We start from the raw sequence: 27201 nt of genomic DNA, 5'->3' as shown, positions 1-27201 counted from the left end.
GACCCCCAGCCATGGGGAGAACAATGATGCTCTTTCGGTTTTACAGCCGTTTGTGCACACTGCAGGCGGACCTGGGGGCTGGACAGGATCTCCGCTGGGATGAGATGCACTTTGCCCATCATTCCTCACCCTCCCCATTCCTGGTGGCTCTGCCCTAGGGTCTCACGTGTCTCCGACCTCCCTGGGTCCACTGACCCAAGTCAGGCTCTGTGGGTCTGTGTCCTTCTGTCCCTTGGGGTTCTCCACTTCTGTGTCCTGGATCCCTCTGGGTGGGTCTCTGTTAGTCCCTAGGTGTTTCTGGCTGCCTATGTGAGCCTCTGTGTGTGCCTTTCTCGGTCTCCAGGTCTCTGTGTCTCTCTTTCTACAGTTCTTGGCTTATGTGTCTCTGGCCCTTTGTGTCCCTCTGTGTCTCTGGATTTCCGGGTCTCTGGCTCTCTTTCTGTGTTTCCACCTCTCAGAACTTCTTGTCTCGCTGCTCAGGCTCCTTCAAGAACAGGTTTGGCCTGGTTTCCGACTCCCACAGAATTATCACACCTGTTCAGTCTGCTTCCTTTTAGCTGGGCCTTGGCTCCACGAGAAAACACTGGAGGCCCACCTTCAGTGCATTGTATGGCCAGAGACTACCCTGGCTCTGTCATCACTCAGGTGTGCTTCCTAAAGCCTGGGGCAGCTGGCCGCCCCATCTAGCTCTGCTACTATCATTTGTAAACGTGGGCATTTAGAATGCCAATGGACAATGCCTCGGACCAGCTGGTTCCATCACAGAATCCTCCTGACTGGAGACTGTGGTGAGTCTTTCTACAGCTGTCCCATGTATCACACTATGAGACATAGAGCTTTCAAACTTCTTTGCCAAGCCTCTGCTTGGTTCTGTTTATTTGGATGGGATCCTTTGCTATGATCAACAGAAAGATGAGCCCACATCTGTGAACAGCAGACTTAACATGCTCATGTGGACAATACCACATTGTCACATAAAATATGCCACAGCCTGACTATGGTACCAATTTCACTACTGACATCTTCTGAGCTGATAAGACAGTTCCTTTTCCTTAACCCATGATTTCTGATGGCCGAGTGCTTCATTTTTTCAGGAAGTATCTAACACTGCTGCTGCTGCTAAGTCACTTCAGTCGTGTCTGACTCTGTGCGACCCCATGAAAAAAATGAATACAAAAGCAATCCCATGGAGAGACTCAAGCACAGAGGATGAAGTAGCCTGAGCTAAGATGGCTTAGTCTGAGATTGCCTAATAGATTCATTTTTTGTTGTTGTTCTATCATCATTGTGTTCAGAAGGATTCTGAGGGCAAGCATAAACTTAGCAAGGAAGAAGACAGCGCAGAGACTTCTCTTGTGGTCCTGCGGCTAAGACTCTGCGCTCCCAATGCCGGGGGCTGGCTCTATTCCTGGTCAGGGAATTAGATCCCACATGGTGCAACTAAGAGTTTGTGTGCTTCACTAAAGATTTCAGATGCTGCCACGAAGACTGTAGATCCTGAGGGCCTCAACTAAGACCTGCACAGCCAAATAAATCAAAAAAAAAAAGAAAAAGAAAGAAAAGGGGAGTGCATCATATGTTATGAATTTGCCATCTTTGGTCTAGAGAGTTCAGAAAGCATGTCAGTGCCATTCAAAAGTGAGAATAATTTTCAGAACTGTTTCTTTTGCATTCTAAAGCTTCTCAAACATAATATATTTAAGTTTTTGATTAAGAAGGCTTGCCATCTAACTTTTTGTCTAAAAAAGAAAATGCTTGTCATGAACATGAAAAAAAAGTGAGCATAATTTTGAAAATGAATAAAAACTGAAAATTCTCTAAAGAAGAGTGCTTTTGTTGGCTGTTCAACTCCAGAGCCTATAAGCTGTTTTCACACAAGCAGGACTTTCTGTTATTGTTTTGGGTTAAAATATATGTCCTCATAAGTCTGAAGGGACAGAATCTTATTTCTATGTCACTTCTCTTTGGCAGGAAGGGGGAAAATAGATATTTAAATATGTGAATAATCTGTAGACGTGAGTTAGGAAGAAATTTTCTCCCCAAGATGTATATAACTAAAACCGGATGTATGGCTCCTGTTTTAATATGCAAGAGTGGTTTCTGTGTCCACTTGTTCCTCTAGTGTTATTTTGCATTATTCTTCAATATAGACCCTCTGTTCCAGGTACCCATGCATATGTCAACCCCAGTGCCTTTGCTTATGCTACTGCTCCTGTTGGAATGCTCTTTTTTCTTACACTTAATGAATTCTGTATCTATTCTTCAAGCTCCAACTCATGGTCTTCCTCCTCCATGAAGCTTTCCTTGATCATTTCATCTCCTCAGGAGCTCCCCCTTCTATATCATTTATTGTCCATATCTCTAAGATAGCAGCTATCTGGGGACTTTTTAAAAATTAAATTAGCCACAGACCCTTCTCTTTTCTTCCTAAGTACTGTAAAGCCACTTAGTATACTCTTTGCTCTCTTTGTCTCCCTCTTTCATACTACATACAGTACACTCAAACCATCAAGACTGTTGAAGTGAATTAAAGTTTTTAGGACCAAGAGTCCTTCAACTCTGTGCTTCTCAAACTCTAAACTCATACCAATCATGTGCTAGTGATGAAAACAGATTATAATTCAGGGGGTCTAGGAATGTGAATGTGCTAATGTGAATTCCTAAAAAAATCTCAGGGTTCTGAATGACAAAAGACTTCACGTTGTTTTTCAAACATCAGATACAACCCAAGCACGTCCTTAAAGTTAATTTAGTGTATCACAGTCAATATTTGTTGAAAAAAAATAGAAAAGAAAATAGTAAACAACATTTAAAAGGATAGTTTAAACATTTAAAGGATTGTTTTCTATAACACTTTTTGGGTTTTTTTGTATGTATGTTTATAATGTAACTGTGTATACACACACACAGATGCAAAATATATTTTATGCTGTTGGTTAATTCAAAGAGCTTGAAAGCTTCTCTTTCAAAGGACAGAACAGAATGAGAAATAATTGTATCAACAAATTAAGTTAAGACAATTAAACTCAAAAGGATAAGAAACCATGAAGACTCCAGTATGGTGGGGCAGTTTCCCAGAAGGCTCTAGCACAAAGGTCACTGGAATGAAAAAAGAGGCAGAACTGAGGATGGGGTTTCTGGATGGAGCTCGTCTGTTTTGTCTGTGGTTGAGCTTATTTCCTGTATCTCACTGAGAGGCAGCTATGAAAAGTCTTTAGTGGGTGGATGTTTCCTAATTTGTTAATGGAAGCGATAACACCACAGTTTCCTTCAAGGCCAGCTGCGGGTTTGATAAGCTAGTAAGCCCAATACAAATATTCTTTGGAAGTTTGGTAAGCTTTTGTTGACTGTATTACCCTTGAGCCATTTATGACAACGTGTGGACCTTGGGAGAAAAGAAAATACAACATTGCTTCAAATGTGTTGTTGTAAAGAGTAGTTTCTGGCTCTTTTTCACTTCTTCAGGAACAATGAAACAAAACTTTTTCTTTTTTTTTCTTTTAAGTTTCTGGAAAATGAACCTTATCCCAAACAGCAGAGGAGTTGTATTCCCAGCAACCAACACAATGTCTAGAATATTCGTAACTGTTGTTCAGTCGCTCAGTTGTGTCTGACTCTTTGCAACCCTATGGACTGTAGTCCTCCAGGCTCCTCTGTCCATGGGATTTCCTAGGCAAGAATACTGGAGTAGGTTACCATTTTCTTCTCCAGGGGATCTTGTGGACCCAGGGATCTAAACCTGCACCTCCTGCATTGAGATGGATTCTTTACCACTAAGCCACCAAGGAAGACCCATGTATGTTGTATCAATTGCAAAGATTGTATCTTGCTCTCTTCTGCAAAAGTTAAAGAATCATATAAGAGGTTTATTAAAGAAGTCAATGTTCCAGCATGAAAATAAGAGAGTCTTCCTACCAGGTGTTATTATTAGTCACTTTGACAGATGAGAAAGATGGAGGTTGCTACTTGCATGGAGTCACAACCAATGTGTCAGAAGTCACTAGGGCAGATGGACTCATCACTGAGGAAATGAGTGGAGATAAAGGCGTGCTCTTGCCTCACAAAATTTTCACGGCTACTGCGTGAGTGTTTGTGAGCCAGGTTGACTACGTATTAGCATTCTTTTTCACTTGGCAGTTCCCAGCAGTAAAAAGGATTTTTATTGCACTAAGTTCTAAAAACATCATCTAATGCAGCTGGCGGAGATGTGGGAGAGCCACAGAGGAACAGGACTTATTTAGGGGTTTTAATCAGCAGCAGGTCCAGAGTGAATCAGCAGTGTGATGCAAGTGTTAAGAAATGACTGCAATCTTGGGTTACCTTGCAATGTACCTGACAACTGGAATAGGGAGAGCCTCTGGGCTTTTGATTTACATATCAAATCTTACCTTGAAGATAGATTTTAAATATTTGGAAAGTATTCAGAGGACATAAGTTCTCTGGGTGATCAAGGGACTGAAAGTCTGTCATAAAAGGAGAAGTTGAAGATGATGTAAACAAAAGCGAGAACATTTTAAACACTTTTAACTATTTGTGTAAGTGACATCTATTTAATTCCAAGAAGTAACTTTGAGACCATCTGTTGAAAGCTGTACATCAGGAAACAGTAGACTGGTGTAGGCAAGGGTTTTCTGGCTGTAAATCATAGAAGTGTGTACAGGTTTGCCTGTACAAGCAGTGAGTTCCCCGTTACTAGTAATATGTAAACAAAGATTAGATAAGAATCTTACTAGGGTTGAGACTTGGCCCACACATTGTACAAAAATTAGAAATATAAACCAAGCTGTTGGCGATTAGGGACTAAATGTAGCTTTTATTTACTAAGTCAAACATTTTAATTGTTTACTCTAAAAAAAAAAAAAGCTGATGCGACTTTTGTAATCACCAGGAGTGAGTTTACTGTGAAGTCAATGAAGCTTCAGCTTCAAGGCCTCTGTCTTGCACAGACCCTAGTGAGGTAGTTAAAATAAATGCATCAGTTGGAAAAATATTTAAGATTAGTCCCTGAGCATTAAAATTTTAAATACCCTTAGAGCTCATTTATAAAAGAAATTTGATAGAGGTTCTCAAATTTTCCAACAATCCTAAAAACTTCATTATCAACATCACATTATGAAGTTGAAAATACCTTTTCTCTGCTATCTATAATTTAAAAAATTATAGGTGAAAGACTGAATTTTTCTGTTCTCTCTATAGAAAATTACAGTAAAACAGTGTTTTACATGAAAAAATAAAGATGATATGGCCAAAAGTGTAGAGAAAAAACTATGGAAGTGTGTTAAACAGGTATTTAATGAATATAAGTTGTTTTCTCAGTTTGTCACCTTTTTATTTTTTTAATTTGTGATATAATTGACATATAACATTATATTTGTTTCAGGGATATAACATAATGATTCGATATTTATGTATATTGCAAAATGACCACCACAATAAGCTCAGTTAACATCCATCACCGCATGGGTAACAAAACATTTTTTTCTTGCGATGAGAACTTTCAAGAGAAAATTTGTACCTTTTGATATTCTTTATTCATTTTACTACCCCCTCAACATGCATCTCCAGCATTCACCAATCTGTTCTCTATATCTGCGAACTTGGTGTTTTGTTTGTTTCTTTTTTGTTGTTTTATTTTTTCTTATTTTTCATAGCTAAATGTTGGTGTATTTCATTCTTTTTTAATTGAAATATAGGTGGCACAGTGCTAAAGAATCCGCCTGCCAATGCTCAATCCCTGGGTCGGGACGATCCCCTGGAGTAGGAAATGGCACCCTTTATTCTCCACTATTGTTGCCTGGAAGATTCCATGGACCGAGGAGCTTGGTGGGCTATGGTCCATGGGGTCACAAAGAGTTGGACATGACTGAGCGACTGAACACACACACATATAGCTGACATACACCATTATGTTAGTTTCAGAAGTACTACATAGTGACTTGATATTTGTATACATTATGGAATGATCACCACAATAAGTCTAGCAACCATCTGTCCCCTACAAAGTCCTTACAATATTATCACCGATATTCCTTATGCTGTATATTACATCCCTGTGGCTTATTTATTTTATAACCAGACATTATCACCTACACCTGATTCACACACAATCCTTTCCTTTCTGGAAACTGTACATTTGTTTTCTGGATCTATGAATCTGTTTTGTTCTGTTTGGTTGGTTGTTTTGTATTTTAGATTTCCCATATAAGTGATATCATACAGTATTTGTCTTTTTTCTGCCTGACATTTTGTTTAGCACAAGGCCCTTAAGGTCCACTCATGTGAAAATGGCCAGATTTAACTCTTTATGGCTTAATAACATTTCCCTTATCCATTCATCCATCAATGGACATTTAGGTTATTTCTGCATCTTGTCTACTGTAAATAACGCAGCAATTAACATGTGTTTTTTTAAACATATATGTTTTCTAATTAGTGCTTTAATTTTCTTCAGATAAATACCCAAAAGTAGAATTGCTGGGTCATATAGCAGTCCTATTTTTAATTTTTTGACAAACCTCCAATTGGTTTTGTATAGTGGTTGCATCAATTTACATTCCCACCAACCTTTTTTTCCACATCCTCACCAGCACTGGTTAGTTCTTATCTTTTTGATGGCAGCCATTCTAACAGGTGTGAGGTGATATCTTATTGTGGTTTTGATTTGCATTTCCCTGATGATTAGTGATGTAACTGTTGGCCATCTGTCTTTGGAAAAAATTTTTTATTCTTTTTTTCCATCATTTTTATTGTTTTTTTTTTTGGTTTTTTTTTTTTTTTTTTTTTGCTATTGAGTTCTTTATTTAGTCTGAATATTAACCCCTTATTGGATATATGATTTGCAAATAGTTTCTCCCAAAAAGCAGGTTGCCTTTTCATTTTCTTGATGTCAGCTTTTAAAATTTGGAATTTATTATGATCTCTTACTCTAAATAATTTTCCTCTTTTGATAATTTAACATGAATTTTTCTTAAAGAGACTTCCAAATTTTACAAGCTTCAAGTCCCTTAAAATTTGAATCTTCCATCTAAAGTCAGAATAACCAAACAAAAACACTTTAAACACAGTCCCAGTTACAGGAATTTTGGCCCAAGCAATTAGCACTCTATGTAATGAGCTGTTGTGTATGCATTTTAAGCCATAAAAAGCTCTGTAGACATCAGCCAAGGAGCAGTCAGCGTCTAGATCCCAGCGTAAGATAGCATCAGTATCCTCCCAGCTTCCTCTCGCCATGCCTGCTGCTACCCTTGGGCACTCACCTGGATATTGCCCACCCCAGTCTGCAGGGCTCTGACCTGATACATACCTGGTGTCTGCCTGCTTCCTGGCCTCTCCTCCTGTTATTCCCTTTGCACAGATAGCTCCCTGAACAATTGTCGCTCCAAATTCCACCAGACTTTAAATAGACAAAAAGTCTCTCTCTCCCTTTCTCCATCCAAGTACTAGATCACTTCTGGAATTCACTAAACAGTAGTCGAATAGGTAAATAAAATAAAATAATTAAATACAATAAGCATTACCAGGGCCCTGTAGGTTGGATTAAGGTAGAAATACTGTCTTCTCTTTTTCAAATTTTAGTTTTACTCAATTAATATATGTATGTATTTTTTTTTTAATTAGAACAAGCTAACTTAGGAAAACTTAATCAAACTAAGGACTCTTAACACTACTCTCAATCATGGTTCTTTCCATTAAGGACCGTTATTATGAGTTTGGAGTATATTTCATCAGCTTCCTATTTTGTGCTTTTATGTGCTTGTATATGTGTGTGTTGTATTATTTGGAGGAGATGAGAGAGATTTTTCCTTAAGTGGCTTCATACTGTACCTGATAGTACGTTTTGGGATCTGTCGGCTATGACATGCGTGGACCTAAGCATTCAGTGTTTTCCCATGGGGGTGCAACTGGCATTCTGAGCATGACAATTCTCAGTTGCTCAGAACTACATCCGTCTTCACAGAGTGGCAAGCATTTTGGCATTCCCTCAAGGAGTGCTGGTTGCACCCGACCTTCTGCCCCCAACATTTGGTGACCAACACACTCTCACCTTTTCAAATTCTGATTAACTTCTTTTTTCATAGCTTAAAAAAAAAAATAGCTGGAGGATAATTGCTTTACAACGTTGTGCTAGTTTCTGCTGTACAACAATGTGAAACAGCTATAAGGACTCATATATCCCCTCTCTTGAGCCTCCCACCGCAATCCCACCCCTCTGGGCTGTCACAGAGCGCCAGGCTGAGCACCCTGAGCTATTCAGCCGCTTCCCGCCAGCTGTCTGTTTTACACACAATAGTGTCTACAAGTCAGGGCCACTCTCTCAGTTCACCCCACCCTCCCCTTCCCCACTGTGTCTACCAGTCCACTCTGCATGTCTGCATCCCTATTCCTGCCCTACAAATAGGTTCATCAGTACCATTTTCCTAGATTTCATATATAACATATGTGTTAATATTAGATATCTGTTTTTTCTCTTTCTGACTTACTTCATTCCATGTGACAGACTCTAGATTCATCCACATCACTACAAATGACCCAGTTTCGCTCCTTATCTGATTAACTTTTAACAAAATCTCATCCTCTGAGCACTCAACTTTATCGTCTCACTGTTGGTGGAAAATTAGGATGGCTCCTAATTTTTATTCTCACAAATGCTCTACAGTAAACATCTTCATTCACACTTCCTTCTGTGTACTTGTGAGTGTTTCACTAATCAGACGTCAGAAGTAGAGTCGCTGGTCGTGTGGGTGTGTCCAGTTACACTAGATACGTAAGTTCCCCTCCAACTTAAACACCTGCCAACAGTAGATGATAATATCCGTTGCCCCTAAATTCTCCAGTACTTAATACTAACCAGTCTGGTGGATTAAAAAAAAATACTACATTATTGTTTTAGTTTGCATTTCTCTGATTAATAGTGAGACTATTTATTTGAAATACATATTTTCTCTTCTGTGAGTGACTTTCATTTCCTCTTCTGTATATGTACATATTTTGATTTTTACTACATATGCTTTGTTACCAGAAAAAAAAAAAAAAAGCACAGTTTTAAAATAATTTGTGTGTTCTTTAAGGCCTGCTTAGATGTTGGGACTTTCAAAAAATGGCCTTGATCTTTACTCTCACAAAATACTTCTCTTACCCTTTTGACTAGATTAATGGTTTCTTGAAGCCCAGCCCGGGTTCTTATTCCCTTTGACCTGCCTAGTATAATGCCTTGCACAGATTTGTACTCAGTAGATGAAGATTTATAAGGTCGAATGATAGAAAGTAGAAAAGGTTAACTATGGGAAAACTCCTGACTGCCCAAGACTATATTTGCAGTCTTTTGATTTTTTTTGAAAAAATTGTTATTTATTTATTTGTTGGCTTCTTTTTGGCTGTGCTGGGTCTTCACTGTGGCACTCGGCTTTGCTCTAGCTGCGCCGAGCAGGAGCTGCTCTCCAGTTGCAGGGCATGGGCTTGTCTTTGCAGTGGTGTCTCTTCTTGTGGGGCTCAGGCCCCAGGGTGCTTGGGTTTCCGTAGTTGCAGTGCACAGGCTTGGTTGGCCCACAGCATGTGGAATCTCCCCAGACCAAGAATCAAACCCGAATCCTCTGTGTTGGCGGGTGGATTCTTAACCACTGGACACCAGGAAAGTCCCTAACCTTTCACTCTGTATGAACACAATCTTGAACCATCCTTAACCAAAGATGGACATATTCCTACAAAGGATATGTAATGCCGTTTGGCTTTATAGTCACTTCCCTGAGAGATAACCTGATCTAAAGTTTCTGGGAAATGATGCTTAACTCAATGAAGAGAGGAAGTTTAGGCATTTGTGGAAGAGTTGTTTGGGGAATGAAGATCCTCATTGCCATGCAGGCATGGTGAAGTGTAGGTGGCTGCCTGGCAGGCTCTGTCTTAGATTTGCCTGGGCCCAGGATTCCATGAAACCTGGGATGGTCATGCTGACCCTACCAAGCTGCTACCAAGAAATTAACAACCCCTGCGATGTTCCAAATTACAGCACAGTGTAATGCTTTATATTCAAGGATTTCTTATGTGCTTATGATACATAGTTACTGTTTAAAAGATTATCATAAAAAAGTTCTCAACTGGGACTTCTCTGGTGGTCCAGTGGTTAAGAGTCCATGTTGCCAGTGCTGGGGATGCAGGTTGGAATCCTGGTCAGGGAACTAAGATCCCGCATGCCTTGCAGCACAACCAAGGGATTAAAAAAAAAAACTCAATAAAAACTGCTATCAAGCTGTAATTATCAGAATTCTATAAATGCTTTAAACAAACATCATTAGATTTTGTTGAAAAGAATGCCAATGTCCAGATTCTTTACACTTTAGAATTTTGTTGCTTCAGATAAGTAATCTATTAACTTAAACTGAAATGTCCATTCAAAATATAATTATTGCAACACACATTTAAGAACTTGTGACTTCATAAAGATTTCATTTATCAAAAAAATTAGTATTCTGCCTGTAACCAAACCTGAAGTTTTTGATAGCCTCACTTTTAGCTCCTCCAATTTTCCTTTTTCCTTTTTTTAATTCAAGTATCATTGACAAACAACATATTAGTGTTAGGTTCCCACATTTAAAGAATTTGATGCTGAGAAGATTTGAGCACATTTGGGAATTAGTCCAATGAAGGGGTAAATAACTCAATGGGATTTCTTATAAAAATGCTTTTCCTTGCCATTGTTTTTAGTTAGCAAGTACATTTCTAACTCAGGACGGAGGCATCTCTGCCACAAAGAAATGTGCTAAAGAAGCAGACATTAGGACATGCTGATTTAGAAAACAGATAGCTCAGAGACCTATGTAGAAACTCCCTCTGCCTTTGGTCTTATGTTTAATTTTTATTATCAGGCTAAAATATCATAGCACAGGACATCGCAACAGATCCATCGCTCTCAGAGCAGGGCACTTCCTTGTACACCATGCACACCTCTGTAATAGTACTGAGTTCACTGACATTATCAGCAATATTTGTGTAGCTGCTCCTGTCTCCTTCCCCTTCGCTGCCCTGCACTATAGCTCCTAATAGCAGCTGCTACCCACCATGACCTAGCTTCCCATATCTGAAAGAAGCTGAAAGTAATCAACAAGTATATCTGAGCAACAAGAAAATCACACCTCAGAGGCAACATCACAAGTTATGGCTGTGGGGATCTCAACGGCTTCGTGACAACTAATATGTTTTGAGCTCAACTGTTTGCCAAGACTGCTTTGACCGTAGCAAGCAGAACTTACTGCTGGCCCATGAGGCACTGCTGTTATTAATTCTGTTTTAGAGGTGAGAAAACTGAGGCTTAGATTGGTTATATAACTTGCCCGAGGTGTTACAGCTATAAGAGGTTTCACGTGGATCAGGGCTCTGGCAAACTGACACCAGAGACCACAGTCCTAATCACCACACTGAACTGTCTCTATTGACTCATTAAAAAGAACGGGAAAGGAAAAAGGAGTGAGGTGCAGAACAGGGTGCCTGGGATGCTCTTGTCTCCATAGAGCTGGGATTGGGGACATGCCTAGATGCCTCTGGACACAAAGGCTTCCTCTCAGGAGGAAGCACAGAAAATGGGTAACATTGGGGTCCTGTGAGGAAAGGAACAGGGGTGATGTGGATTAAAGGGGAGGAAAAAAGCTTCATTTTCATTATGCCTTCTTTTGAACTATATAGATTTTTTTCTACCATAGATATATGTTACCTTTTCTAATGTGTTTTTGGAGTTTATTTATTTTTTTAAACACATACATTATTCTGAATATCCTTGGGACTTCCCCAACTCTGCAGGTATTTGTGAGTTTTAAACAATAGTGAACAGGGCTTGCGTCTCTGTATAAAACATCTGAATTCCTTGTGTTCAACTTCATTTCCCTCATGACAATGGACTCTGGTATAACAGCTCAGTGGTTTTACACATTTTAAACATGGTACCACACTTTTAAAAGAGAGCATGATAGATCAAAAAAAAAAAAAGAGAGAGAGAGAAAATTGGCCCAAGCCTATTCTTATGGTTATTTTTGACTTGAAATTTTGAAAATCTTTCTGTCTACAAAGTAATGTGTGTTTGTTTGCGGACTTGCATGAATAAGTACCACAGAATGGCAGTACTTTAACAGAGGAAACTGATTGTCTCATGTTCTGGAGATTAGAAGCCCCAAATCAAGGTGTCAGCCCCAAGGAGGGTTGGTTCCTTCTGGTGGCTATGAGGGGGAGTCTGCTCCAGCTCACCCTCCTTGACTTACAGATGGCCGTCTTTAGGGAGAGTGTTCACAAGGCACACTCCCTGTGTGCAAGTCTATCTCCAAAAGTCCCCTTTTCATGGTCCTTTTGAATTAGGACCCACCTTGAAAATGGAAGTGTTAGTCACTCAGTCGTGTGTGATTCTTTATGACCCCATGGACTGTAGCCCACCAGGCTCCTCTGTCCAAGGGATTCTCCAGGCAACAATACTGGAGTGAGTAGCCATTCTCTTCTCCAGGGGATCTTCCCAACCCAGGGATCGAACCCAGGTCTCCTGAACTGCAGGCAGATTCTTTACCATCTGAGCCACCAAGGGAGGAGACCCCTAGGACCCACCTTAAGAACCCTCATTAAAACTTGCTAAAGACCCTGTCTCCAAATAAGGAAGCATTCTGAGGTACTAGGGCTCAGCACTTCAACATAAGAGTGTTCAGGATACTGTTCAACCCATAACATGCTGGGATAAGGCAAATCCCTCCTTTCCCCTTCAGCCACATCCAGCAATTTTCTTTTCTTGATGTCTTGGCTCAGAGTTTGGTCTCAGGGCTACCAGGGTGGAGAATACCGCTGAGGTAATCTCTGAGAGGAAAACCCAGTGCAGGAAGAGTCCCTCCGTAGTTCACCCTGAGTGAAAGTGCTGCTCTCTCCTCCCCAGGTGGTACCATGGCAATCTCACCCGCCATGCCGCTGAGGCGCTGCTCCTCTCCAACGGATGTGATGGGAGCTACCTTCTGCGGGACAGCAACGAAAGGATTGGGCTCTACTCCCTGTCTGTGAGGTAGGATTCCTAAGAACTCTATGAATTTAGTGGGATCCCATCTCTTACTTATATGGGCACTGACTTCAGCATCACATGCAGATTGCCAGAAAATGGAATTCGATTTCCAAAAATGAAAATGGATTCTTGTTAGATCAGCAGGGCCAAGGATGCCAAGCACTGAGTGGTGAGACTGCAGAAAACATGCCTGTTCCTTCCATTAGCAGGGGAAATATTAGTAGAGCTGGGACCAAAACAAAATGTTAAAACTGAAGGAGATTTTATGAATTATTTAATCTAAAACTCTTGCTTGACTGATGAAGAAACTGAAGAGGTAAAGTGTCTTCCATCCAATAAAAGAGTGCTAGAAATAGCACCAGAATCCTCATCCTTGGCGCCTGGCCCGGTACCCTTTTCACTGTTCTTTGCTTTCTCTGGAAAATCAAAATGACTTGTGGCTATGAAATTTTCATAACCACAAACTCAAGCAGGCAACATGCAACTTTTAATTTTTTTCTATAAACAGAATTTCTCAAAGTTCCATTTCCCCCCACTGTTAAGAAAGTTAATCTAGTCCCCACTGGATATGCCTGGCTCAAAACAGTCATTGGGCAGCCCTTTCAGAGTTTCTCTCACACACTTTCTTCTGGCTGACTTCCCTTTCAGAGAAGGTGACCTAGCCACCTGATAATCAGGGGCAGTCATTGCTTATCTGTTAGTATCTGTCACCTTGGCTTCCACTGACATATAGCAAGTCTCACTGGGTTCACAGGCAGTTGCTAGGATATGAGGACTCTATGAAATTGCCCTCGGCCACCCACCCATTCTTGCCTGGAGAAGCCCAGGGATGGGGGAGCCTGGTGGGCTGCCGTCTATGGGGTTGCACAGAGTCAGACACAACTGAAGCGACTTAACACCAGCAGCACCCACACATTAACCTCAAACCATTATTGTTTTATTTTGTTTATAAATTTTTCTAAACAACATCTTTGGGAAAATTCTTAATCAAAAGTGGAATTCTGCTTGAAGTAGGAATTCAACTCTGGGTTGAAGCAGGAATTGTGCTTTCTCGAATCAACAGCAAATGTTAAAATTATATTTAATGGTTGGATTGCTGATCCTTTATTGCATGGATCACTCCAAATTCTCAGACAAACCTGTGGAACTGTTGGCTCAAAGAAAGTTAACTTTTCACTTTTACATGTTTCATAAGCCTTATAAACAGATAACACATATATTACATCTATATACAAATTTAAAATATAAATTGTTAATTTCCATTACAAGCACTTGGAAATGCTTTAAAAACTAATAATCACCAGCAAAAATGAGATGAACCAAAGACCAGCTCAGGAGAGTGGTTGTTTTTATTCATCTGTTCATTCACTTTCTTAATAATATTTCAGAGCATCCACTCTGTGCTTACCACTTTGATAAGTGTTGTAGGAGATTCAAAGACCTTGTCTTCAGGAAGTCTAGCCTCACAGGGGCAATAAGGCCATATATAAATACTTTACTACAAAGGAGAGTGCTGTAAATGACGTGAAAGACAGCAAGGTAGGTGTGTGAATTGTTGAGAAGAGAAAAAACAAGTAACTCAAGCTGGAATATCATGCAATATTTGATAGAGTAAGTGGCATTTGAACTGACACAATCAAAAACAAAGTGGAAGAAGTCACAGGTGAAGGGAACAGTACAAGCTAAGGGACAAAGGCAGAAGCTCCTAGGAGAATAGTACAGCTGGTTGGACTATGGCAGTTGCCAAAATGTGGTCCCCAGACCAGTAGCACCACTTCAGAGCATGTTAGGAATACAAGTCTTGGGCCCAGCCCTAGACCTACTAAATCAGGAATTCAGGGGGTAAGGCCCAGAAACTTGCACCCTCTAGGTGATTCTGACTTCTGGTTTTTGCTTAAGGTGGAATATTACCTGAAAGAGAATAATAGTGGAAGTGAGGCCATATTTGTATGTGTGTGTGTGTGACTGTGTGTGTACCTGGTTATAGATATAGATATATATAAAATTTAATTTTCTGCCTTATTCCAAAAATGGCAATGAAGGAAAGTTGGTATTTTATTCAGCAGGGAGTGAAACAGGTGTGGGAGGCAAAGGACTGGGCTCACATAACTGATTAAGTGAAAAGAGGCAGAATTTGTACTGACCCCCAAGTAAGGGAGGAGAATGTGGGGAGAGGGTGGCCTGCCATTTCTATCATCTCTCTTCCTTTCTCTCTTACACTTATGCCTCCAGCAAAATACAAACAATCCATTTGAAAAATGAGCAGAAGACCTTAATAAATGTTTCTCCAAAAAAGACATACAGATAAGCGCATGAAAAGATTCTCAGCATTACTAATTATTAGAGGAGTGCTATTCTTTAAATGCCAGCGGTTTTGGTGAGTGTGTCATAACTCTGTTTTGAGAAGGGTTTCACAGTTATACTAATGCCTAAGGTTATGTTTCCCTTCAAAAAAGATACTTGTTTCTTAAATAGCATTAAGTTTTTTTCTTTCCTTTTTTTTCCTTTTAGAGCCAAAGACTCAGTCAAACACTTTCATGTTGAATATACTGGATATTCATTTAAATTTGGCTTTAACGAATTCTCATCTTTGAAGGATTTTGTCAAGCATTTTGCAAATCAGCCTTTGATTGGAAGTGAGACAGGTAAGCTATGCACATATTGACCGGGGAGATGTTGTTTCAGAAGGGAGGGGGGACAAAATGGATTTCAAGTAAATGGTTGTCACTTCTATCGGATTATGTGCATACTATATACAATTGGGTGTGCTTAGAAACATATTTTTTCAATTACTGTGCCATATGCTACATAAATAAATTATATGTATATATATATATACACATACAATTATACAATATATGTATATACAATTATATGTATATATATATATATACATTTCAGTATTATCTCTAGGAGAAAACAAAATGCTTTGTACAAAATAGGTATTTTTCTCAGGATATATTATTTAGTGGATTGACTAAAAGCACACATTTAAAAAAAAATGGCCTAATGATATATACAATAAAGAAAGAAAGAATAAAGGAAAGAACAACTTTTTGATTCATCAGAAGTTTAGGTATGGGCAGTTTGCCTATCCGGGAGACACAAAATGGTCATTTTGAACAGTTTTTGAGCATTTTTAAAAATGAAATTTACACTTAAATTTCCCCAAAGGTCATTGAATAGTGAAAATACTGACTAAAAATTGTTCTCCTAAGTCTTGGTTTCTTGTAAATTTTTAAATGGGGCTTAAGTATGCCTGAAAAATTTTGAAATTTCCTTTTTGGGTGGTTAGAGTCAAACCAGAAAATTCAAATTAAAACCAAAACACACTATCTTGGTTTTTTAATTATCTAACTCATTTGTCTATACTATTTAAAGTATGTAAAAGATTTCCTTTGTATTTGTGTTAAAAGAATCACAATTTTGTATGTCCTAAATGATGATAATTCTCAGTTAATCAAAAGTTGGACAATTCCAAGAATCAAGCACAAAAGGAATTCAAGCATTAATAACACAGTCAGTTGCTAAGAATTTGTACACACTCATGTTCATGGTAAACTTGGTTAGCGGGCTTTTTCTTAACCACTCTCGGGAGAGATACCATTGCCTTTTCCTCTTCTGCTATTTCTGTGGCCCGAACAGACCCTGATATGAATCATACAGTGTTAAGCAGAGACGGAAACCACAAAATAGTTGCCTTACCTTATACTGACCGTGCAAGGTCTTTAATAGAATATTCCAAACTGTAAGACTGAAGTGATCTTTTTTTTTCTTTTTTTCTGGTGAAAATCCTCCTAATAAACCCTGAAAATTACCATTTAACCAGCAGTAGTTCTCATAAATAAAGGGCAAGTGGGATGAACTTATTTCCGTTGCTACCTTGGCCCTGTTGTTGTTCAGTTGCTAAGTTGTGTCTGACTCTGTGACCTCATGGGACTGCAGCAAGCCAGGCTCCCCTGTCTTTCACTATCTCCCAGAATTAGCTCAAATTCATGTCCACTGAGTCAGTGATGCTATCTAATCATCTCATCCTCTGTCGTCCCCTTCTCCTTTTGCCTTTGATCTCTCCCAGCATCAGGGTCTTTTCCAATGAGTTGGCTCTTCCCATCAGGTGGCCAAAGTATTGGAGCTTCAGCTTCAGCATCAGTCCCTCCAATGAATATTCAGGGTTGATTTCCTTTAGGATGGACTGGTTGGATCTCCTTTCAGTCCAAGAGACTCTCGAGTCTTCTCCAACACACTACATTTCAAAAACATCCATTTTTTGATGCTCAGCCATCTTTGTGGGCCAACTCTAACATCCCTAAATGACTACAGGAAAAACCATAGCTTTGACTAGATGGACCATTGTCAGCAAAGTGATGTGTTTGCTTTTTAACATGCTGTCTAGGTTTGTCATAGCTTTCCTTCCAAGAACCAAGAGTCTTTTAATTTCATGGCTGTAGTCACCATCTGCAGCGATTTTGGAGCCCAAGAAAATCTTTCACTGTTTCCACTTATTTCCCCTTCTATTTGCCATGAAGTAATTGGACTGGATGCCATGATCTTAGCTTTTTGAATGTTGAGTTTTAAGCCAGCCTTTTCATTCTCGTCTTTCACCCTCTTCAAGAGGCTTTTTAGTTCCTCTTTAATTTCTGCCATTAGAGTAGTATATTTCCATATCTAAAATTATTGATATTTCTCCTGGCAGTCATGATTCCAACTTGTGATTCATCCAGCCCAGCATTTCTCATGATATACTCTGCTTATAAGTTAAATATGTAGGGTAACAATATACAGCCTTGATGTAATCCTTTCCCAATTTGGAACCAGTCCGTTGTTCCATGTCCAGTTCTAATTGTTGCTTCTTGTCCTGCATACAGATTTCTCAGGAGACAGGTATAGTGGTCTGGTATTCCCATTTCTTGTCCACAGTTTGTTGTGATCCACAGTCAAAGCCTTTAGCGTAGTCAATGAAGCAGAAGTTTTTCTGGAATTCCCTTGCTTTTTCTATGATCCAATGGATGTTGGCAATTTGATCTCTGGTTCATCTGCCTTTTCTAAATCCAGTTTGTACATCTGGAAGTTCTTGGTTCATGTACTGCTGAAGCCTGGCTGAAGGATTTGAGCATTACCTTGCTAGCTTGTGAAATGAGTGAAATTGTGTGGTGGTTTGAACATTCTTTGGCAATGCCTTTCTTTTTTTTTTTTTAATTAATTAATTAATTAATTTTTTATTTTACTTTACAATTTTGTATTGGTTTTGCCATACATTGACATGAATCCACCCCGGGTGTACATGCGTTCCCAAACATGATGGCAATGCCTTTCTTTGGGATTGGAATTGAAAACTGACCTTTTCCAGCCCTGTGGCCACTGCTGAGTTTTCCAAATTTGCTGGCATATTGAGGGCACCACTTTCATAGCATCATCTTTTAAGATTTGAAATAACTCAGCTGGAATTCCATCACCTCCAGGAGCTTTGTTAGTAGTGATGCTTCTTAAATCCCATTCGAATTGACTTCACACTCCAGGGTGTCCAGCTCTAGGTGAGTGACCACACCATGGTGGTTATCAGGGTCATTTGGACATTTTTTGACTTCCCTGGAAGTCACAGAGTCAGCACTGTGACCTATGGACAGTTCTTCTGTGTATTCTTGCCACCTCTTCTTAATCTCTTCTGCTTCTTAGGTCCTTACCATTTCTTTTCTTTATCATGTCCATCCTTGCATGAAATGTTCTCTAAATATCTTCAGTTTTCTTGAAGAGGTTTCTAGTCTTTCCCATTTCCTCATTCGGTCATTTCCCTCTATTTCTTTGCATCATTCACTTAAGAAGGCCTTCTTATCTCTCCTTGCTATTCTTTGAAACCTTGCATTCAGATAGGCTTATCTTTCCCTTTCTTCCTTGCTTTTTGCTTCTCTTCTTTTCTCAGCTATTTGTAAATCCTCTTCAGACAACCACTTTGCCTTCTTACATTTCTTTTTGTAGGGGATGGTTTTGGTCACCACCACCTGTACAATGTTACAAACCTCCATTCATAGTTCTTCAGGCACTCTATCAGATCTAATCTCTTGAATCTATTTGTCACTTCCATTGTATAATCATAAGGGATTTGATTTAGGTCATACCTGAATAGTCTAGTGGTTTTCTCTACTTCCTTAAATTTAAGTCTAAATTTGACAATAAGGGGATCATGATCTGAGCCACAGTCACCTCCCAGTCTTGTTTTTACTGACTATATAGAGCTTCTTCATCTTAGGTTGCAAATAATATAATCAATCTGATTGTGGTATTGGCCATTTGGTCCTATACATGTGTGGAGTTGTCTCTTGTGTTATTGAAAGAGAGTGTTTGCTCTGACCACTATATTCTCTTGGCAAAACTGTTAGCCTTTGTCCCTCTTCATTTTGTACTCCAAGGCCAAACTTGCCTGTAACTCCAGGTATCTCTTGACTTCCTACTTTTACATCCCAATCCCCTATGATGAAAAGGACATCTTTTTTTTCCCCCTCTTCTTATATTAGTTCTAGAAGGTCTTGGAGGTCTTCATAAAACCATTCAACTTCAATTTCTTTGGCATTAGTGGTTGGGGCATAGACTTGGATTACAATAATGTTGAATGGTTTGCATCAAAACAAACCAAGATCATTCTATCAGTTTTGAGATTGTACCCAAGTACTGCATTTTGGACTCCTCTGTTGAATATGAGGCCTACTCCATTTCTTCTAAGGGATTCTTGCCCACAGTAGTAGATATAATGATCATCTGAATTAAATTTGCCCATTCCTCTCCATTTTAGTTCACTGATTTCTAAGATGTTGGTGTTCACTCCTGTCTGGAAAGTTTTTAAATTTCTTAAATCTCTTCCCTTCAGGCTTATTTCCTACTGTGTCCCAACCTATGCTTATTTTTGTTCAATTCTTGGGCACTGGCAATGGACAGTAGATGTTGAAGCTAAGGACTCTGTTTCACCTACTTTGATTTTTGTCCTTCTCTTTGTCCCCCAGGTGCTGGGACAGTGAGGGATACTTTGGGTGAGTGAATGAGTGAATGAATGAATGATGAGCTGCAGCCCTTTGTATCTTTCAAAGCCAGTACCATTGTTGTTTCAGCCTTCTTTTCTCTCTCCAAGCAAAGCTGACTCCCTTCTTTTAAACTCTCCCTCTAGATTCTATTTTCAATCTCTTTGGTCATTCTCCATGCTCCTGTCTGGATTTTCTCCAAGTTAGGAAAAGGTACATATTCTGCATACCAGCAGATTTCAAAAATCTTTTTTTTAAAAGTTTTTTTTAACTGAAGTGTAGTTGATGGATAATACTATATATGTACATATAGTGATTCACAATTTTAAAGTTTTACTCTGTTTATAGTATTATAAAATATTGGTTATATTCCCTGTTCTATACAATTATCCATGAAGCTTATTTTTATACATTATAGTTTATACCTCTTAATCACCTACCCCTATGCTGCCCCTCCCCTTTCCCTCTCTCCACTGATAACCACTAGTTTGTTCTCAATATTTGTGAGTCTGCTTCCTTTTTATTTTATTCACTATGGTGGTGGTTTAGTTGCTCAGTCGTGTCCAACTCTTGCGACGCCATGGACTGTAGCCCACCAGGCTCCTCTGTCCATGGGATTTTCCAAGCAAGAATACTGGAGTGGATTGCCATTTCCTTATCCAGGCAATCTTCCTGACCCAGGAATCAAACATGGGTCTCCTGCATTGCAGGCAGATTCACTAGTTTGTTCTATTTTTTAGACTCCACATATAAGTGATATACAACATTTATCTTTCTCTGACTTACTTCACTTAGCCTTATGCCCTCCATCCATATTGCTGCAAATGGCAAGATTTCATTTTTTGTGTCTAAGTAGTATTTCATTGTGTGCACATATGTGAGTCTTATTTGAAATGAACGTGTTGCAGTACTTTCTGGCTGAACCTTCCTGGCACTGATCCAGTCACTAGGTGATTGGAACAATGTTGGGACATTGGGACAATGTTAAGCTTTTCCAGCAAATACAGTCATCTGAATAAATGTCTGTGGCTAATACAATAAGGATTATAATGATTTGTAACCCAGACTCCTACAGTAGATTTCTCCAGATCTAAAGCTTGCTGTATCTCTTGTCATTACATTATTTATTTTATTTATTGCAGTAAAACTTGGGAAACTGAGATTTTCATCCTTTCCATTGCCTCTCCTCTCTTCTATTCATTACCAAGTTGGGAATTTGCTACTATTTAAACATCTGCTATAGACTCCAGGTGGTGATAGATATACACTTGACAGTCTGGCTTCCAGCCCTTGAGTTATATTCCAGTAACGACAAACATTCCTCTTATCTGTCCCTGCCAGCTGAAGGCAAAGCCACCAAAGCTGGGAACAAGAGGCAAAACCCATAACTTATGAGTGTTCCTATTTTGTCCTCTGGGAGTAATTGGCCTCAGGAAACAAGATAACAAGCACGACGTACAGAAGCTGTGATGGCTCTTAAACCCAGATGATCCTTGGAAGCCACAGAGTCAGCACTGTGACCTATGAACAACCATGAACAGAAACTGGGATTCCATCTCCTAAAAACCAAACTCTTGTTCATTTAAGAGTTGGCTCCTGCAAAACTGTAATTCAAGAAGATACATGTGCCCTATATTCATAGCAGCACTATTCACAATAGCCAAAACATGGAAACAACCTAAATGTCCATTGGCAGATGAATGGACAAAGATGTGATATACACGTATATCACCACACACACACACACACACACACACACACACACACACACACAAACACACACACACACGCACACACATGCAGGAATACTACTAAGCCACAAAAATGAAACATTGCCATTTGCGGCAACAAAGATGCAACTAGAGATCATCATACTAGGTGAAATAAGTCAAAAAAAGAAAGACAAATACCATGTGATATCACTTACACATGGAGTCTAAAAAATGGCACAAATGAACCTATCTATGAAACAGAAACTGACTCACATAAGGAACAGACTTGTGGTTGCCAAGGTCAGGGGGCAGTGGAAGAAGGGTGAACTGGGAATTTGGGGTTAGCAGATGAAAGCTATTATATATGGAATGGATGGGCAACAAGGTCCTACTCTATATCACAGGAAACTAATATTCCCTGTCCTGTGATGAACCATAATGGAAAAAAATATAAAAAGAATATAGAACCATAATGGAAAAGAATATAAAAAAGAATATATGTATATACATATATATGGCTGAATCACTTTGCTGTGCAGCAAAATTAATACAAATTGTAAACCAACTATACTTCAATAAAAACATTTAAAATTAATAAAAAAGAATTGGCTTCCAGTGATCAGGAGACCTCCACCTAATGATTCCTTGCTCACTATCAGATGAAGTGCAAATTCTTATTAAAATTTTTGCTCGGTTAAGGATCACCTGGGGAAGCATTTTCCTGCATTGTGGATGAGTCCCTGTCAGGGTCCTGACATCCAGATCTCTGGAATGGGAAGGGCTAGAGCTGGGTATTTCAGGCCTCTCTGCCCAGAGCCCACTCAGGCCAGCCTTACTCGGTAGGGCCTGGGAGTGAATTTATTTAAGAGAGACTTTATCTTTGAGGGAAATGGGAGAGATAATCAAATAACCAACAACTGTAAGCTTTTGCTTTACAGTTTTCTGTCTATATAATGTCTTTGGTAGAGTGAAACCAGAATGCTTGGTTCTGGGTCATCAGAAAATATTTGCACTCAAGATAGGTAAAAGTGTTAACCTATAAGGATGTATACTCTTTTAAGATTATTTCCCCTATTTTATTCTTATTTTCTTTTCTTTAAACTCCCAGGATTTCTGTTTCATTAATAAAGAATGAAGATTCTTGTGAGTAAGATCTAACCCTCCTAATAACTTCAGGATTCTACTATTCTTAAGTCTCTTTTTCCCTTGTTGTAATCTCTCTAATCTCCATTAAAGTTTCTGTTCACTGTAATTTCTTCTTATTTCACTCTTAAGATACCTCTCCTTCTCAAAACCCAATCATCTCCCAAGTATATCATATAATTTACCCATTTGCTTTTACTGTATTTAATAGCCCTTTTACCTTTTAACATATTTTTATAAGATATTTCAATTGTTTGATGTGGACCATTTTTTAAGTCTTTATTGCATTTGCTACAGTATTGTTTCTGTTTTATGTTTTGGCCACGAGACACGTGGGATCTTAGCTTCCCAACCAAGGATTGAACCCACACCCACTGCACTGAAAGATGAAGTCTTAATCACTGGACTGCAAGGGAAGTCCTTAACTATTTTTAACCCACTTATTTTTTAAACATCTTCACATTCATATATAAACTCTATGAGAAGAAGGATTCTTGTCTTTTTTTCCCCCTGTTATGCCCCATCACCTAAAAGAATAAACGCTAATCATGACCCACAACATTCCGTGGACAGTATACCAATACCAATGTCCACATTGCAGCTTTTGGGACAACATAACAACTAGCAAGCTGCTGGCAATTTTTACTTCCAAAATATGTACAAAGCATAATTTGAAAATGATTTGTGTTGTATGCATGCTCAGTAATGATTAAATTCAGACTCTACCTTTCATTTGTAATAGTAAAGTGAAGTGGCTCAGTCGTGTCCGACTCTGCAGCCCTGGACTGCAGCCCACCAGGCTCCTCCGCCCATGGGATTTTCCAGGCAAGAATTCTGGAGTGGGGTGCCATTTCCTTCTCCAGGGGATCTTCCCAATCCAGGGATTGAACCTGGGTCTCCCACGCTGCAGGTAGACTCCTTATCATCTGAGTCACCAGGGAAGCCCTATAACAGTAAGATGTTATGTGAATCTTCTACTCATATTTGTACATGGTTTCTAAATTCAACTCAAATAGATTTGAAAATATGAGAATTTTTTTAGTATGGACATGATTGGTTCATTATTAATTTTTAATGAATCCTCTGGTATTTGACTCCAGAGAAGACAATGGCACCCCACTCCAGTACTCTTGCCTGGAAAATCCCATGGACAGAGGAGCCTGGTAGGCTGCAGTCTATGGGGTTGCACAGAATCGGACACAACTGAAATGACTTAGCAGCAGCAGCAGGTTGTATTTGACTAAGATTTGTCTTGGAAAATGTACCCAGCATTTATCTTTATGCTTACATGTCCAAATAGTATTAAAATAAAAATTGCCTTTTCCATTACCTTTTCTCTATATTGCAATACTTTTGTACATGAAATTGTCATGTACAATTTATTATAGAAATTACTGTGTTGTGACTTTAATCACCTAACTAGCAAGAAAAAAAGAATAAGTGCTGTGTTTGTGCTTACCCTTTATAGTGATTGGTTCTCAGTTTTGAAGATCCTATCTGGTTCTTCGTTAAATGTCAAATTTCCACTTCTCTTTTTGTTCTGATATGGGGATTCCCAACCTTTTGATAACTGCTATGCTATGCTATGCTATGCTAAGTCACTTCAGTCGTGTCCAACTCTGTGTGACCCCAGAGACGGCAGTCCACCAGGCTCCACCGTCCCTGGGACTCTCCAGGCAAGAACACTGGAGTGGGTTGCCATTTCCTTCTCCAATGCATGAAAGTGAAAAGTGAAAGGGAAGTCGCTCGGTCGTGTCCGACTCTTTGCAACCCCATGGATTGCAGCCTACGAGGCTCCTCCATCCATGGGATTTTCCAGGCAAGAGTACTGGAGTGGGGTGCCATTGCCTTTTCCGACAAAGTCATTTTGTGACTCTAGCCATTTCATCCAGGTGACATTTTAAAATAATTAAGTTAAAATTAATTTTAACTTGAGACTTATGTGACACTTCTGAAAATAATTGGTGATAACTTGGAATATTGTCAAACCAACCAGGAGTCACTTCTTTTTTTTTTTCTTAATACTTATATTCATTTATTTACCTTTGGCTGTGCTGGGTCTCCATTGCTGCTTGGGCTACTCTCTAGCTGCAGGGCACAGGCTTCTCCTTGCAGTGGTTTCTCTTGTTGCAGAGCACAGGTTCTAGGGCATATGGGCTTTAGAAGCTGCAGCACGTAGCCTGGGTAGTTGCTTACTCCTAAGCTCTGGAGCACCATAGTTGTGTGCACAGGCTTAGCTGCTCCAAGGATGTAGGATCTTCTTGGATCATGGGTTGAACTGGTGTCTCCTGCATTGACATGTGAATTCTTTACCACAGAGCCACCAGGGAAGCCCAGAAGTCACTTCTTCAGTTTATGTTTGCCAGAAATACAAATCTTCATTTGTAGATGAGGCATTTTTGGAAAAGTAAAAAGCAGGCAAGGAAGAGAATGAAACAAACCTTTGCAAAGTTTTACTAAGTTCCAGGCATGCCATTAGATATTTTCACACATACCAAGTTATTTAGTCTTCTGGACCACCCACAATAATGGGTAAAGTCGTCCTATTTTCAGATTAGGAAATAAAAACTCAGAGATTTTCATGTATTTGTCCAAGTTGCAAACATAGAAAACATTAGTGCTGAGACTGGAATCCAGGCTAACCTGGTTTTAAAGCCTGTGTGCTTTCCACTCACTTTGTGTTCTCCTAAAACTGGTGTCCCAGTGATGCTACAGGCAATACTGCCACAGCACAGCATGGCTTTGACTGGATTAGGATGGAGAGTCCCTGCCACGTGATGCACAATATGCTCATAGGATATGGCAGGCCTACAGTACATGGTTTAATCCTCAGTCTCCTTAAAGCCTATAATAATATTTCTGTTCTAAAGAATATGACTCAATTTGAACTTTGTGTTTATTGTTATTCTTAATTTATTAACATTAATTTTTACTGGAGAAATTATTCTAGAAAATCATAAAACACCAAAAAAGTTGACTAGGGCTTCCCTGGTGGTCCAGTGGTTAAGAACACACTTTGCAAGGCAGGGGACATGGATTCGATCCCTGGTCGGGGAACTAAGATCCCACATGCCATGGGGCACAACTACTGAGCCCACGCACACTAGGGTGCATGCTCCATAACAAGAGATGCCACTGCAAGAAGCCCACCCTAGCAACTAGAGGACCAGCAATAAAGACCCAGTGCAGCCAAAAATAAAATAATCAAATACATTAAAAAAAAAAGTTGACTAGAACACATCCCCAAAATACTTAGGCCCATCTCATGCATGCCTCTCTAGAAAGAATATAAAACAGCCTATGTAACTACAGTAAAGTTAAATAAAATTTAAAGTCTGAAGAGAAGGGGGAGGAAAAGAAAAATGAGAGGCAAAAATAAAACGACATCAGAAGTGAAGTATATCAGATGAATATTGCACATTCACTGAATCAGGATAAGCATTTGGTTACTATGCATCCTAATATTTCTTCACTTTCAGTTGGGCTTGTGCGGTTAACTAGATTTATGCAATGTTGGAATTAGAAGGGAGCTCAGAGACCATTTAACTACTACTTTACAAATGAAGAAACTGAGGTCTGGTGAGAAACGTTGAAGTAAAAACTCTCCTTTTCTTTTCTTAAGCTGCTTCTTGAAGAATCCATTTCATCAAATTTTGATTGATACACGTGATTCTCTTGTCCACAATAACCAAAGTACATTTCACATGCCATAGAGAGTTTCCATGGTGGTGATAATCACCAAGGCTAAGAAAAATGGATGGTATGATGTGTAAACATGTGAACCTCAGGTCTAACTCCAGCCTTTGCTAGGTACCAGCTTTGTTTCTTCAGGCAAATTATGTAACCTCGCTGAGCTTCAGTTTCATCATCTTATGAAATTAAGCTGATGGTAATAGTTGATACCTTAATGACTTGCTGTGAAGACTGAATGAGATTAAGCATGTAAGATAGTGATATTTATAATAATTCTTAGCATGGCAGAAATAATCATTATTAATTTTATTTTAAGAAGCGCTTTTATGGTAATTCATTCCAATAGTTATACGCTAGAGCTATATGTTTTTTGACATATCATGAAGCGTTGGTTTAGGGATGATTGGATTAATGTTTAATTAAGTCAGTTCCATAGTGCACTCATATGAAAGGTAGAATCAAGTACTCCAAAAAAAGTGACCTGATTTGCCTTGGATATTATAACAGAATCTTCTCTTGCCCCGGCTGTCAGGTCCGCTTTACTTAACTCAGTGTATTTCTCTCTATGAGCCTGCTGCTGCTGCTGCTGCTGCTGCTGCTGCTGCTGCTGCTGCTGCTGCTGCTGCTGCTG

The 27201-nt window shown here is 39.3% G+C and overlaps 1 protein-coding gene across 2 annotated transcripts in view; it reads left to right on the top strand.

Moving 5' to 3' along the window:
- The window catches only part of DAPP1 (dual adaptor of phosphotyrosine and 3-phosphoinositides 1), a 56133-nt gene that overhangs the window by 8738 nt on the left and 20194 nt on the right, over positions 1 to 27201 (top strand). For both annotated transcript variants that reach the window (XM_040237795.1, XM_040237794.1), the window contains exons 2-3: positions 12896 to 13018; positions 15527 to 15660. In XM_040237795.1, coding sequence (XP_040093729.1) covers positions 12896 to 13018; positions 15527 to 15660 — 257 coding nt within the window. The remainder of the gene's footprint in view (positions 1 to 12895; positions 13019 to 15526; positions 15661 to 27201) is intronic.

This window comes from Oryx dammah, unplaced genomic scaffold, assembly GCF_014754425.2.
Source record: "Oryx dammah isolate SB20612 unplaced genomic scaffold, SCBI_Odam_1.1 HiC_scaffold_3, whole genome shotgun sequence".
Taxonomy (NCBI): Eukaryota; Metazoa; Chordata; class Mammalia; order Artiodactyla; family Bovidae; genus Oryx; species Oryx dammah.
Note: the sequence above shows the minus strand (reverse complement) of the source record. Positions and strands in the feature narration are given on the sequence as shown.